Source organism: Protopterus annectens, chromosome 11.part0, assembly GCF_019279795.1.
Source record: "Protopterus annectens isolate FY-2018-M chromosome 11.part0, PAN1.0, whole genome shotgun sequence".
Taxonomy (NCBI): domain Eukaryota; kingdom Metazoa; phylum Chordata; order Ceratodontiformes; family Protopteridae; genus Protopterus; species Protopterus annectens.
The window spans coordinates 987544476-987560370 of NC_056745.1; the positions used below are offsets into that span (position 1 = coordinate 987544476).

A 15895-nucleotide genomic window follows, 5' to 3' on the forward strand; every position below is an offset into this window, starting at 1 on the left:
AGCTGTTACTCTATGGGATAGTACTCTAATATTTGGCAATGCATTCCTACAACTGCCCCCCCCCCCCAAAAAAAAATTAATACTAATTTGTGTAGTGAAAGAAGCTGGTGCTCAGCAACTAATAAGGAAAACAGATAGGAAGAGTCAATAAAGACAAGTTATAAGAATTTAGAACTGTTTTACTCCAATGTGGCTTTTCTGGTTCGATGGTGTGTATTGTTTGTTGTTATTCTAATTTCTAGCATCATTCTTTTTCTTTTACTAGACCAAAGATGCCCTCTTCACTATTTTGGGTGATCTAAGAAATGAGGACCATTTTAACATTGTTGGCTTCTCCAGCCGAATAAAAGTCTGGCAGCAAGATCGCCTGGTCCTAGCAACACCGAATAATATAAAAGATGCAAAGAAATTTATTCATTTGATGTCAACTTCAGGAGGTAAGAAAAGTCCTTTGTTTACTCTTTTAAACATGATTACTGTAGTAATAAACAAGAACCAAATAGCAAAAAGTGCATGTTTTGCAGCTATGCTACTAAGCATTTGCAGGGGCATGAACATCAGAATAAAATGTATTATCTCTTTTTTGTTTTCTTTTACAGTTGTACATGCAATACAATGGTCAAAACAGCATAGCTTGCTTATTTAGTATGTGCACAACATTTTCATTTGTAGGCATGTAATATTTGCCATTTGAGTAACGTGGTGACACATTTGTAGTATGACAGATATGATTATTAGCTTTAATGGCGATAACTGACGTAGTTATAGTTATCAGACGGCTTAATAATCCTGTTAGCCAACTTGTCAGAAATATAAATTTCACAGGTACTTACAACTCTTCTCTTCTTTTCCTCTGCAGTTTACTTTTCCTCAGTTTCAAAAATAAAAATAATCCTACAGGTTCCATGAATGACTTTGTAAAATGTAGCCATGGGTAAAATCAGCTTACAAAACATGCAGTAAGGGTTACGTTTACTACTAGGCATATGTTTGCCTGCCATGCCTTGTAGAGAGGGAATTGATATCCAGTTGCTTTGATTTAATGTACTGTTAGCTCTCAACAGTCCCTGATTTTGCTTCATATTTTTACCGTGTTCCGCTTAAAATTTTTGATTTTCTTATAAATCATTTAGTGCTAAAGTCAGTCAATAGTGGCAGACATCAGCATTTCATAATTCTTATCATTTTGAAAATGTATGTTGATGCAAAACCTGTTTTATTAACACTTAGTCATAGGTGACTCTATAGTCGGGCACACTGATGTTCCACTCACCAGGCTGAACAAGGGGAAAATGACAGTCAGCTGCCTGGCAGGTGCCAGGATCCGCCACATAACCCATGCACTCAAGTCACGCCACAACGAGTACAAATACGACTATGTCATTGTCCATGTTGGAGTGAATGACTTGAGATGTACCACCCTGGACTACATGAAAAGAGACATGGAAGAGCTCTCGGATCATGTGGCCCAGGCAGGTATGACCCTAGCCCTGAGTAGCATCCTGCCTTTACCCAGAATGATACCACAGTATAAGGACAAAATGACTGACTTCAGCAATTGACTAAACTTCTGGTGTCATTCAAAAGGGATCCAGTGTCTGTCTGCTCGGGACGACATGATTAACAAACCACGATGCTTTGCCAGAGATGGTCTGCACCTGTCACACCTGGGATTCAGGTTACTGGCTAAAGCTCTTACCACCCCTATAGTGCCTTTTTTTAGGCAAGGTTCAAAGGACAAAACCACCACCTTAACAGATACAAGCATGCAAAATCTGAAGGTAATGCTACTCAATGCTAGAAGTCTAAACCTCAAAATGCTCTCGAGGCACTTCTAAAAATTGAGAACATTGATATCTGTGCAGTAACTGTGAACTGGTTCAAGGCTCCAGAGAGCACCCCTGCAATACCAGGCTACAACTCTTACCACACGTTTTGGCCACCAAACCAAGACTGAAACATTAAAGGTGGAGGAATGTCCATATTCACCAAGGATATTCACACCTCCAGACTAGTTGCCCAACACAATGCATCTGAAATTATCCAGGTGCAACTAACACTAGATAAGACTGCAATCCAAATTGTAGCTTGCTACAGACCCCCCACCATGCCCCAAGATTCTCACTACAACTTTCTAAACATACTGGAAAATATTAAGATATAACCAAACACCCTAATGCTGGGTGATTTCAACTACCCTGCCATTAACTGGGAAAACAACTCGGGTACCAACACCTTTTCCCAATGGTTCTTGCAATTCATAAATTCCAATGCCCTGGATCAGCTAATCCATTGTCCGACCAGGGGCTCCAATATCCTAGACCTGGTCATTACCAACATGGGTGATAGATGCTTCACACCAGTGGTCACCCCCTCATTGGTCAGGTCTGACCATAAGCAAATCACCCTTGACATCCACATCCTACTCCCACACCCAGTAAGGAAATCTCCATAAAAAACTTCTCCAAAGCCAACTTTATGCTACTTAAGTCAGAAGTGACAAACTTCATGACACCCATGCAGACGGGAGCTGAAAGTTTGACTGCTGAATCCTACACTAAGGCACTGTACGAGCACATCCACCCGTGCATGAATTGTGCCGTCCCAAATAGAACCAAGACGCTCTCCTCCAAAAAAAGGAAGTCAATCTGGTGGTCCCCTGCCATAAACAAACTATACAACAGAAGAAAGAAACTATTGCAGAAAAGAGGAAAATCCCAGTATGCAAAAAAACTCCCTTACCAGCCTCAGTAAGAAGCTGAGATCCCTCATAAAATTCTCCAAAGTTAGTTACAAAAATAAAATTGCCAAAGATTCCAAAGACAACCACAAGTCATTCTATAGTTATGTCAAAAATCTAAATGGCAATGCTCAGATATGCTCTGAGCTACAACAGAATGGCATTAAATATACTGATCCCAAGGATATTGCAATATCCTGGTAGATCGATTTAGTGCCAACTTCACCCCCTCTCACCCCTAAAGGGCCCATCTCAATACCAAAAGATTGCCAAATTCTGGTAATCATGGCCACACAGGTGGAAACTGCACTCTCCAAAGCTAAGAATACAGCATCCATGGGATCAGCTGACATCCTGGGCTGTGTATTACATGAACTACAAAATGAACTGGCACCTCACCTAAATGTCATGTTTAATCATAGCCTCACCTCAGGCTTCGTGCCCACTCAGTGGTGCACAGCTACAGTTAGCCCACTCCACAAGGGGGGATCCACCTTGGATCCTGGGTACTACCATCCCATCAGTCTAAAGAGCGTGATCTGCAAGAGCATGGAACTCATTATCATGGAACTTATAAACAAAGACATTGGCAACCTTCAAACACTGGACCCCACCCAGTTTGGGTTCATGAAGGGCCGATCTTGTCTCCTGAACCTGATTGACTTCTTCGAATCAGTCTCCAGAGCTGTGGACAAGGGTAAGGCAGTCCACACAGCCTATCTGGACCTCACCAAGGCCTTCAACACCATCCCCCACTCTGGAATCATAGATAAACATACTAAGTTGGGCATAAATCCCTACATCACTCAATGAGTTGCCAACTGGCTTACTGATAGAACCTAGACTGTAAAAGTAGCCGACTCCGAATCCAGCTCTAGACAAGTGACAAGCGGAGTACCTCAGGGTTCAGTTCTGGCGCCACTCTTGTTTGGCATCTACAGTACAGAAGTACAGGCCAACACTAAGGGACTCTGGCTAACAAAGTTTGCAGACGACTGCAAACTGAGAGCCATTATTGAATCCCCAAATGATGTGGATATTCTACAAAAGGACCTTACAGAAACAGATGCTTGGTGCCAGAGCCATGGGCTTAAGCTTAATGCCAAGAAATGTATAGTTATCCCCTTTGGGAAAAACCATGTACCCATGAATTACCACATAGGTGGCAGTACACTAAACACCAAAAGTGTGATGAGAGACTTAGGGACACAGGTGGACAGTGGTCTCACCTTCAGTAACCACATCACTACAACAGTCAGGAAATCCTTCTATGTGGCACACCTCATCACTAAGGGCTTTTCATCCAAAAAAAGGAGGTCATTGTCCCACTGTACTCATCCCTCATTAGACCCATTATAGAATACAATGCCCCATTTGGTATGTACTTCACACAACATCTGCAACAGCTGGAAAGGCAGCAGAAATACCTTACTAAAAGAATCACATGCCTAAAGCAGATGCCCTATGCTGACCATCTAAAAAGAACTCCAGCTGTACTCTGTGGCATATCGTCTACTCAGAGGTGATCTCTGCTTAACATACAAGGCCATGTCAAACCCTGAGCTGTCGGACATGCTCCACTTAAAGAAATCCAAATCCCTCAGAGCCACATGCTCCAGGGATCTAAACCTTGTCATCACAATGAACAAAACATGCTGGAGGGATAGATTCCTGACCCAGGGACTCCCCATACTCTGGAATAGACTGCCCATACATGTCAAGCAGAGCACCTCCTTGGCCATCTTCAAAAGAAACCTTGACGACTGGATGGGAGATAGGAAATTCCCCCTCAGGGATCACGTCAGTCACCCTGCTAGACAGGGGTCCAGGGAAGTAAATATTGTGGGAAGAAATATCCAGGGAATTGTTATGGCTAGGCTTGTATAGGCACTAGGGCCGATAGCCTAGTACCAACCTATGAACTTCTTAAAGTGAATTACAGTAATCGTTAAACATTCTCCCTGTTTGGAGACTTGTCTCCTCATTACTTTTGGCTTTTTCCTTCATTTTTGAGCAAAGAGGTGGAAAAGTATGATCAGACTAACAGCTTTCTTACCTGGGGCTTGAACTTTCAGTGATATTACCTGAAGAAGTGTCCACATCTGCATTGCTTATCACCATGCATGCAGCCATTCCTAAATAATAAATCAGTATTCAATCACAGAAACATAGATCTTGATCTTATGCAGAGACCTGACAACTTACTTCTGTTCCCCCTACCCCACCATGAAAATTCTGTGGGCAGAAAATTTGTGCTTAACATGTTGTTGTAGAGATATTACTTTCATGATTGTATATGTAGGATTCTAGACTTGCTCTGACTTGCTATCTGTACAGTAAAATACATATTTGTATACTAGGATACATTCCTTTATTCTGAATGTTGTTTCTGTCCCTGTATATACTGATATCCAGACATTCTTTCCTTTCCTTTTACTGTTACTTTATTTTAATCTCTCGCTGATATAACCAATTCTATTTACATTCACCCTTTTCACCAGGCTGGATGAGGGCAGGATAACTGTTGTTTGCCTATATGTTGCTAGAATTTGCAAAATCACACATGCACATGCTCAAGTCATTGTACCACAAGTGCCAAAATGATTCCATCTTTGTCCATGTGGGTGTAAATGACCTAAAATATACCTGACTGGACTATATGAAAAAAGACATTAAGGATCTCTCTGAATATGTGTCACAGACAGGTACATGCCTTGCACTGAGCAGCATTCTACCTTCACAAAGGGTGATGCCACAATTTGAACAAAAAATTACTGATTTTAATAATTGGCTTAATTTCTGCTGGCACTCCAGGGGGATTCAATATTTATCAACATAGGACAAGGTTAACAACCACGTTGTTTTGCCAAGAATGGATTCCATCTGTCCCCTCAGGGTTTCAAATATTGGGTAAATCCACCCACTTATAGACGTTTTAGGCAATGTCAAAATGACAAAACTCTCAAAGCAACCTTAAGGTAATACTGCTCAATACTAGGGACCTAAACAAGAAACTCGACACCATACAAGCTCTCATCACTCTGGAGAATATAGACATCTCTGCTGTTTAAAGCCACATAGTACTATGGCAGTGCAAGGCTACAATGTATCCACTTATTTAAGCCAATAGCAGCTCAGACTGGGAAGAGGAGTCTAGATCGAGGTTAGCAACAAATACTACTCCAGGTTGTTTAAACAGGATAATGCCCTGGAATTCATCCATGTCTGAGTCTCCATAGATAAGTTTTTTTAACATATATTGGCCAGCTACAGGCCACCGTGTATAACTCACAAAGCTCCCACCTCTTACCTAGACCTACCAGAGGTGCTTACTGTTCAACCAAAATCAGAGACTTACCCCTATATAGACTGGAAAATGACAGGGAGTGAGTGCTGGCAGTCTCATTAAGGACAAAACCCCTACTTCAATGGGCCACAACAATATCCCCAGTTGCTTCTTTAATAGCCTAAAACATGGCCAAGCAGGATCACTTGAGGCACTCTTCATCTACAGCCTCAGAACAGGTCATGTGCCAAGTGAATGGAGTGCCACAAATGTCATCCCTCTTCATAAGGGTGGACCATCAACTAACCCTTGGAATTACAGACCCATCAGTCTGACAAGTCTAATATTAAAAGCTATGGAATAAATTATCATAGAAATCATCAGCAAGGATATTGGCAACCTACAGACTATAGACTCATCCCAGTCTGGCTATATTAAGGGAAGGTCTTGCCTACTGGCTCTGGTAGATTTCTTTGAGATGGTCAACAAGGCTATAGATGAGGGAAAAATGCTGCATGTGTTGACTTGGCCAAGGCATTAAACACAATGCTGCACTCAGGCATTAATCACAAACCTCTCAGAACTAGGCATAAATACCACTATAAGTGACTGGATTAATGGATGGCTAATAGAAAGGACCTAAGAAGTCAGCATTGGTGAAACCACCTCCACCAGCAGAATGGTCACCAGTGGAGTATCCCAGAGCTTCATTTATGGCCTGCTCTGTGTGGCATCAACTTCTTGGAAGTTTAGGCTAATGTCAAACTCCTCTGGCTCACCAGATTTGTAGATGACTGTAAATTGGGAGCAATCATAGATTCGTCCCATGAGACCAACATCCTACAAGAGGATCTAACACAAACAATTGACTGGTGCCAAAGACACAGATTAAAACTCAATGTGAAGAAATGTATTATAGCACCCTTTAGGAAATCATCCACTCAAACTAATTACTCCATCAATAAAACACTCCTAATAGCTGACCCGGAAGCTAGAGCTCTGGGAATATATGTAGACATTAATCTGGCCTTCGACCAACATGTAGCCAAGATAGTATGAAAATCATTCTGTGTTGTCCAACTCATAAGCAAGGGTATTGCATCCATGTTCGAGAAAGTTATAGTACCATTCTACTTAGCCCTTATCAGACCCATCATTAAGTACAATCCTGTAGATCAGAGCATGTGTATGTACTTTTAAGAAGCATTTCCAGATGTAGCACATGCATATAAATGCAGAGCACATGCAGGCAGTAGTGCCATTTCAGAGAACAGCCAGAGTGTTAACATGTATGTGTGCACAAAATACACTGAACTGACTGATATCGCCAACATCCTGGCAGACAGGTTCAGTGCAAACTTCACCCCCAAAAGGGCCCATGACCATACCAGAAGAATGTAGTGCCCCTGAAATCACAGACACTCAGGTTACAACAGCCCTCTCCAAAGTCAAAAGCACACCATCAGTGGGACCAGATGGTCTTCCAGGTGTCCAACACAAGCTCAAAGATGAACTAACCCTTCATCTAAACACACTGTTCAAACTCAGCCTCTCCACAGGCTACATGCCCTTAGAGTGGTGCACAGCAACGGTTATTCCACTCCACAAAGATGGAGCCACAACAGACCCCAGGAACTATCGCCCAATAAGCCTGACTAGCTTGGTCTGCAAGGCTATGGAGTGCATCATCATGGATCTCATTAACAGAAACATTGGGAACCTCCAAACACTGGACCCTACCCAGTTCGGCTTTAAGGGCAGATCATGCCTTCTAAACCTGGTGACTTCTTTGAGGCAGTTACCAAGGCTATAGATGAGGGAAAGGTGGTCCACGCAGCCTACCTAGACCTTGCAAAGGTCTTCAACACCATTCCCCATTCTGGTATTATAGACAAGCTCACCAGCCTAAACATAAACCCCTACGTCATGAGATGGGTTGTCAGCTGGCTCATGGACAGAACCCACATGGTAAGAGTTGCAGGAGCTAAGTCTGACTCTTAACCGGTTATAAGTGGCGTTCCCCAGGGCTTAGTCCTAGGACCCCTCCTGTTCAGCATATACTTCTCAGAGGTACAGGCAAGCACAGGAGGACTATGGCTGACCAAGTTCACAGACGACTGCAAACTAGGGGCTATAATTGACTCTCTGGCTAACACAGACATCCTCCAAAAGGGTCTCACTGAGACAGATACCTGGTGTCAAAACCATGGCCTCAAGCTAAATGCCAAAAAGTGCATAGTCATCTCCTTTGGAAAAAACAAAGTACCCACAAACTACCACATAGGTGGTAGCCCCCTAAATATGGAAGACGTAATAAGGGATATGGGGACCCAAGTAAATAGTAATCTCTCATTTGATAATCACATTGCCAAAGTAGTTAGAAAATCCATCTGTGGCCCACCTAATCATAAAAGGGTTGCATCCAGATCAAAAGAGGTCATTGTGCTGCTCTACGCATCACTCATCAGACCCACCATAGAGTACAATGCTCCATTTGGGATGTATCTTACAAGACACCTGCAACAGCTGTTAAGACCACAGAAGTACCACACCAAGAGGATTGCTGGCCTCAAACAGATGCCCTATGCAGCTCGACTGAAGAAACTCCAGCTGTACTCAGTTGCATAACGCCTACTCAGAGGTGATCTCTGCCTGACATACAAGGCCATGTCCAACACAGAATTGATGGACATGCTCCACCTAAAGAAAACCATATCCCATCAAGCCACACGCTCTAGGGATCTAAATCACACCACAACAATAAATAGGACATGTTGGAGAGATAGATTCCTGCCCAGAGACTTCCCATGCTCTGGAACAAGATTCCAGTTTACATTAGGCAGAGCTCCTCACTAACACTCTTCAAGAGAAACCTTGACAAGTGGATGGGAAACAGAAAGTTTACCCCGGGGATCATGTCAATGGCTCTGCTGGATAGAGGCACAGGGAACTAATCTAAGGGGTGGCAAAAGCCAACAAATTCTGGCTAGCCTCTTAAATGCCTTCAAGCAGATAGCCTAGTATCTACCTATGAGACAGTCTGTTTATAAGTTTATTTAAGTTTAAGTTACAAAGCCTAATTTCTGATGTGTTTGTGTGTAATAAAGCTGCTTGAGCAGAACACATGAATGTTCATTTGTTTTACTCTGACTGATGAGCAACATGGTGTCAGAACCAGGATTAGAAGAGCTATTTCTTCAAGCCATGAGGTGCAAAGTTGAAGGTGAAGGCAGACTAGGCAGGCTGAGTGAAATGGAGCACAGACAAATGAAAAAGGGCCAGAAATGAGCTAAAGGTAAAGAAAATTGTACAAAGTATTTATTTGACAAAGAAAATGAAACGGCACATTTACAAGGCACAAAACACATTATTAATCAAATGAGTAGCACAAAAACATATTATTAAGCAAACAAAAGGCACAAACCACATTATTAATTAAATAAAATATCTGAAACCACGATATTTGGTAAAACTTGCAAGATTATTATGGGGCTCAGAATTACCTTTGGTTTGCATAATGAGCATGTTTAAAGTAAAATGGGCACAAAAAAGTATAATGATAATATGATAAGAGATTAAAAAGGCATAAGGAATATAATAAAAGAGAAAATTAAGCTTAAAGAGGAAGGTGACTGCATGTTTTTAGTAAAAGACTGTGTTTGGACACAAACTACTATTTCACATTGACTGAAGCCATTCAAAGCATAACTAGAGTTGTTTGAAGTATCTCAGAGTGTGCAAGGTGTTTGCAGAGTGTGTGCTTTATTATGGTGCAATTATTTCAAAGAGTTTGCTGTGTGCAAAGTATAGTTACATTGCAAAGTACAGTCAAAGTAAAGCCATTTCAAAACGTTTCATGTGCTGTGTGCATTTATTCGCAGAGAGACGCCTTTTCAGAGTGTTTCTTATACTGTGTAGAGTTATTTCACAAAGTACAGCCATTTTGAAAGGTTCTTCTGCCGTGTACAGTTTATAAGCAAAGTACAGTTATTTTGAAGTATTTCTTACACTGCTAAGGAATTATTTCAAAGTAATGTACAGTGATTTCAGAGCATTATTGTGCTATGGAGACTTATTTGGCAAAGTGCAGTTATTTCAAAGAATTTATTGTGCTATTTCACACAATATGCTTAAAACATAAATTTAGAGAAATGTGCAACCCCCAGACAAATGCTAGATGCAAAGTGTAAGGAGCAAGAAATTAGCTAGGGATTACCTGGACTTTAAACAAGGGAATGTCTTTGAGTGGCCAAGAGCACAAGTGGATGTCATAAAGAAGGACATACATTGTGAAATGTCTAAAACAGCTACAGTGACCATTTCTCAGAACTCAAAAGATGATTATTGGCATGAAATTCTGGCATATATATTTATGCGTGTATATGTTTGTACATGATTTCAAGCACCTTCACTACTGTGTGTTGATAAGTCAGAGGCATTTCTCAGACCAAGTCCACTTGTATTTGATCATAACATAGCAGGGAATTGGAGAGTATTCCAGCAGGAATATGATATTGTCATACAAGCAGCTTTTTCTGACAAAGATGCACGTACAAGGGCATTCATTTTGCTTAACTTATCTGGGTCAGACAGAAGCTATTGAAAGAGCGTATTAATTTGTGTATGCACCAGAAATATATGAAGGAAAGGGGAAAAACCATCATATTGTGGTGCCAGCTGAATCAAGGGAAGATTCGAATGCTTAAAACATAAATTTAGAGAAATGTGCAACCCCCTTCAGACAAATGCTATATTAGAGAGGCACTTATTTTATACAAGAGACCAAAAGTCGGGTGAAACTTTTGCAGCTTATATCACCGACATGAGAAACAAGGCTAAAACATGCAGATCTGGTGACTTGAAAGATGAGTTATTAAAGGACAGGCTTGTGTGAGGTGTTAGTGATGCAGTGAGTAAGATTTTGCTTAGTGACAGTGATTTAACATTAAGCAAAGCCATAGAGATTTGTCAAATCCATGAGCTCACAGAAAGGCACACAAGTATGCTTACAAGTGATAAGAGCATGGTTTCAGCAGCCTCTAGTGCAAACGTAGACAGCATGCAATACGTGGCAAGTAGAAACAGGCCTAAGCACATGGCAAAAGCAGCCCCTGTAGGTGTGGCAAGGAAAACCCGGAGCTTTCTAGCAAGTTCCAAGATTAGTTCAGTAAAAGTAGTATGCTCAGTACAATATAGGCAAGTCTTATTGTTGACTATCGTAATTATGGTGCCAACCATGAGTCTAAATGAGAGAAGTGCTTAGCATTTGGTCAACAATGCCACAAGTGTAAAAACTGAACCATTTTCTAAAGTTTTGTAAGTCAAGCAAGCCTCATTCAGTTATTAGGAAAGGTCACGCAAAAAAGCAAGTTGATCATATAGAAACTGCAACCCTACTTTCTATGTAGATGGTGTATTAATGGTTGGTGAAAAGGTTAATGCAGTAGATTTCTTGACAAAAAATGAAATATTTTGTACTGTCCTGATAAATGGTAAACCCACAGAGCTCAAAGTAGACACTGGCTCAAAGTGTTATGTAATGTCAGCAAAAAGATGTGAGAGCTGGTGAGCAACTTAATTTGGTCAATTGTGCGAAGCTTGTTTCTTATGGAGGTGAAGAGATTCAAACCGATTGCTCAGTAATGCTTTCATGCTTTTCGGCTGGGAATAGTTACAGCTTGCAATTTTATGTAGTCTGAAGACCTGTGCAGTCATCATTATGTCTCAGAGACAGTTTGAGAATGAAACTACTTCCTTTTACCAAAGAAGTCCATCATGTAAGCACATGTCCCAGTTCCAGCTTCAGTGATTCTATTTACTCAGAGTATGCTGATGTGTTCGACAACAAGTTAAGCAGACTTCCAGTTGTGAACTCCATAAATTTAGACCCAGAGTTCAGTCCAGTGCTCAGACCAGCAAGAAGATTTCCAATAGCTATGCAGGAAAAAGTCAAGGTCCAGTTAGACAAAATGGTGCAGCAAGGTGTGATTTGTCCAGTCACAGAACCAAATGAGTGGGTATCATCCATGGTAGCTGTTCATAAGAAAAATTCACATGAAATCAGAAATTGACCCATTAGACTTGAACAAGGCATTAAAAATATCTCATCATCCTATGCATACTGTCGAGGAAATTGCAACCCTCATGCCAAATGCCACTTTTTTTCTTTCTTAGATGCAAAGAGTTCATTTTGGCAAATGATGTTTGATTGCAGATCTTCACTACTGACTACATTCAGTACTACATTTGGTAGATACAGATTGCTCAGGATATCTTTTGGAATACATTTTGCCAGTGAAGTCTTTCAGAGTGCAATGGAGCAAATTTTTTCAGGCTACCCATACGCAATAATAGTTGATTTACTGGTTGGAGGTAATGGTAATGTAGAGCATGACAAAAATCTCAGGAAAGTTCTGGACAGAGGGGGTGCAGTGAATTTAAAGCTTAATCCTCTGAAGTGCAAATTCAGACTACCAGAAGTTACTTATGTAGGTCATTTGTTTACCAGTGCAGGCTTATGACCAGATCCTTCCAAGCAAGCAGCAATTCTTGAGATGCCAGCTCCAGACAATGTCCATGCCTTACAGCATTTTCTTGGTATGGTTAACTGTTTGGGAAAATTTATCCCTGACTTTAATGAGTTATCAGCACCTTTAAGAGAGCTGACAGAAAAATGTTGCATGGTCATGGTTAGTACAGCACCAGAGATCATATGATAACCTCAAACAGCAAATGGCTAGCCCTCCTACATTAAGATACTATGATGTCTTTCCTGTGATGCTTCAAAGTTCAGTCTTGGCACAGTTATTCTTCAAGAGGGCAGACCTGTTGCCTCTGCATCTAGAACTCTTACCCACACTGAGATGCAGTATGCTCAAACTGAGAAGGAACTTTTGGCAATTGTTTGCATGTTCGAAGTTCCATGATTATATTTATGGCAGAGCAATCCAGATAGAAACAGGCCATCAACCTCTAGTCACTATTTTAAAGAAGCCTATGCATTCAGCTCCAGCAAGACTACAAAAAATGATGCTTAAATTGCGAAAGTATAATTTTAAAATGGTCTATACAAAGGGTAAACTTCTTTATCTGGCTGATACCTTATCCAGATCCGATGGGAATACTACGGAACAGCTCGATGCAGAGAATTTTGACTTTCATGTCATGGAAGTGCGTAATTTTTCTACCATGAGACTTCATGAGCTGAGAGATCATACAAAGACTGATCCAATTTTGCAAAAGCTCAGCCACTTCATCAATGTAGGATGGCTGTTAAAGCAATCCAGAGTACCACCAGAAGGACAATCTTACTTTCCGTACAGAGATGAGATGCTGATGGAAGATGGTATCATTTTCAAATCTCCAAAAGTTATTATTCCTACTGCCTTACAATGTGAATATACATTCAGATTTTACATTGTGGTCACCCAGATTTCGATTCTACCAAAAGAAGGTTGAAAGGACTAGTATTTTGGCCTTCTCTAGTAAAATACATTGATAATGTGCTTTCTTCTTGTTCTTTTGCAGCAGTACTAAGCCGCATTTGCAAAAAGAGCCACTTCAGCTAAGCAAATTCCTGAACTACCTTAGTCAACAGTAGCAACTGCCATATTTGAGTGGACAGGCAACATTACTTAGTGCTAGTAGGCTGTTATTCAAACTGGATTGAGATTGATTTGCCACATAACCGAATGTTTAGTGCTGCTATTACTAAGATGAAATATCATTTCTCAGTCCACACAGTTATTTCTGATAACGGTTCTCAGTTTACCAGTTAATTGTTTCAGAGATTTGCTGAAGAGTGGGACTTTATCCATGTTACTAGCAGTCCTAAATATCCTCAGTGAAATGGCCTTGCTGAACATGCATTGCAAAGTGCAAAGCAATTACAAGAAAGGTCAAAGCGTGACAATACTGTTATCTTCTTGAATTAGTCAATCTCAGAAATATACCCTGTGATAATCTACTTGGCTCGTCTGTTCAGTGACTTCTATCTAGTCAAACCAGAACAACCTTGCCTATCAGTTCTAGTTTGTTGGTGCCTAATGCTAAAAACAACAGGGCAATCAAAGTCCAACTTTTTAAGAAGCATTCTTCTCAGAAATCTAGCTATGATAAAATGAGCAGAGTTCTTCGTCCGTTAAAAGAAGGAGAGATAGTGAGGATGCAAATGGTGAAAGGCTTTGATTGAACTGGTCAAGTGAGAGGTACATGTACCGAGCTGAGATCCTACTTAGTGGAATCTGAGGGACTAGAGTACAGGAGAAACTGCAGACATCTTCTTCCTGTATCAGAAACAATATTGCAGCATCGTACCTGTTATACAGACTCTAGATCTCAGAGCAACCCAGGCAATGTTTGCACCGAAGAACATGTTGTAGGTTCATAGGTTCGTACTAGGCTATCTGCCCTAGGGCATTTATAAGCCTAGCTAGAGTGTATGTGGCTTACACCACCCCTTAGGATGAGAGTACTACGCCCTTTTAGGGTTTAGTTTACTATGCCTCTGTCTAGTAGTGACACAGAGATGACCCCCGGGGTAAACCTACGATCTCCCATCCACTCGTCGAGATTTCTCTTGAATAGAGTCAGTGAGGGGCTCTGCCTAACATGGACTGGGATTCCGTTCCAGAGTGTAGGGATCCTCTGGGTTATGAATCTGTCCCTCCAGCATGTTCTATTTATTTCTGTGTTGAGGTTTAAGTCACTTGTTCTCGTGGCTCTGATGGATTTGGATTTTCTGAGGTGGAGCATGTCCATTAATTCAGGATTGGACATGGCCTTGTACGTCAGGCACAGATCACCTCTGAGTAGGCGGTATGCGACTGAATAGAGCTGGAGTTTTTTCAGTCGGGCAGCATATGACATATGTTTAAGACCCTTTATCCTCTTGGTGAGGAACTTTTGGGGTCTTTCCAACTGCTGCAGGTGTCGGGTGAGATGCATCCCAAACGGGGCATTGTACTCAATCATTGGCCTGATAAGGGAAGAGTACAGGGGCACAAAGACCTCTCTTGATCTAGATGTGAAACCCTTCATGATAAGGTGGGCAATATAGAAGGTCTTCCTAACCACTTTGGCAATGTGAGTGTCAAATGAGAGGTTACTGTCAACCTGGGTCCCTAGGTCCCTGATTACCTCTTCCATACTTAATGGATTACCGCCTATGTGGTAATTTGTCGCTACCTTGTTTTTCCCAAAGGGTATGACTATACATTTTTTGGCGTTCAGCTTAAGGCCATGGCTCTGGCACCAATTATCCATTTCTATGAGGCCTCTCTGAAGGATGTTTGTGTCCGCTGGAGTATCAATTATGGCGCCCAGTTTGCAGTCATCTGTGAACTTTGTCAGCCACAATCCTCCTATGTTAGCCTGTACCTCGGAAAAATAAATGCCGAACAAGAGGGGTCCCAGGACTGAGCCCTGTGGGACTCCGCTTGTGACTGGCTTAGAGTCTGACATAGCTCCGGCAACTCTGACCCTGTGGGTTCTGTCCTTGAGCCAGTTTGCAACCCATCTTGTGACATATGGGTTTACATTTAAGCTGGTGAGTTTGTCTATGATGTCCGAGTGGGGTATTGTGTCAAAGGCTTTTGCAAGGTCAAGGTAGGCTGTGTGAACTGCCTTACCCTCATCAATGGCCTTAGTGACTGTTTCAAAAAAGTTGACCAAGTTCAAAAGGCAGGATCTGCCCTTGACAAAGCCAAATTGGGTAGGATCCAATGTCTGTAGGTACCCAATGTCTTTGTTTATGAGTTCCATAATGATCCTCTCCATAGCTTTGCAGACCAGGCTCGTCAAGCTTATGGGGCGGTAATTTCCAGGGTCCGTAGAAGCACCGCCTTTGTGAAGTGGGACCACTGTTGCCA

General features: G+C 41.5%; 1 protein-coding gene across 2 annotated transcripts in view; it reads left to right on the forward strand.

Moving 5' to 3' along the window:
* The window catches only part of ITIH5 (inter-alpha-trypsin inhibitor heavy chain 5), a 752947-nt gene that overhangs the window by 409466 nt on the left and 327586 nt on the right, over window positions 1-15895 (forward strand). For both annotated transcript variants that reach the window (XM_044088360.1, XM_044088361.1), the window contains exon 8: window positions 266-437. In XM_044088360.1, the coding sequence (XP_043944295.1) occupies window positions 266-437 (172 nt within the window). The remainder of the gene's footprint in view (window positions 1-265; window positions 438-15895) is intronic.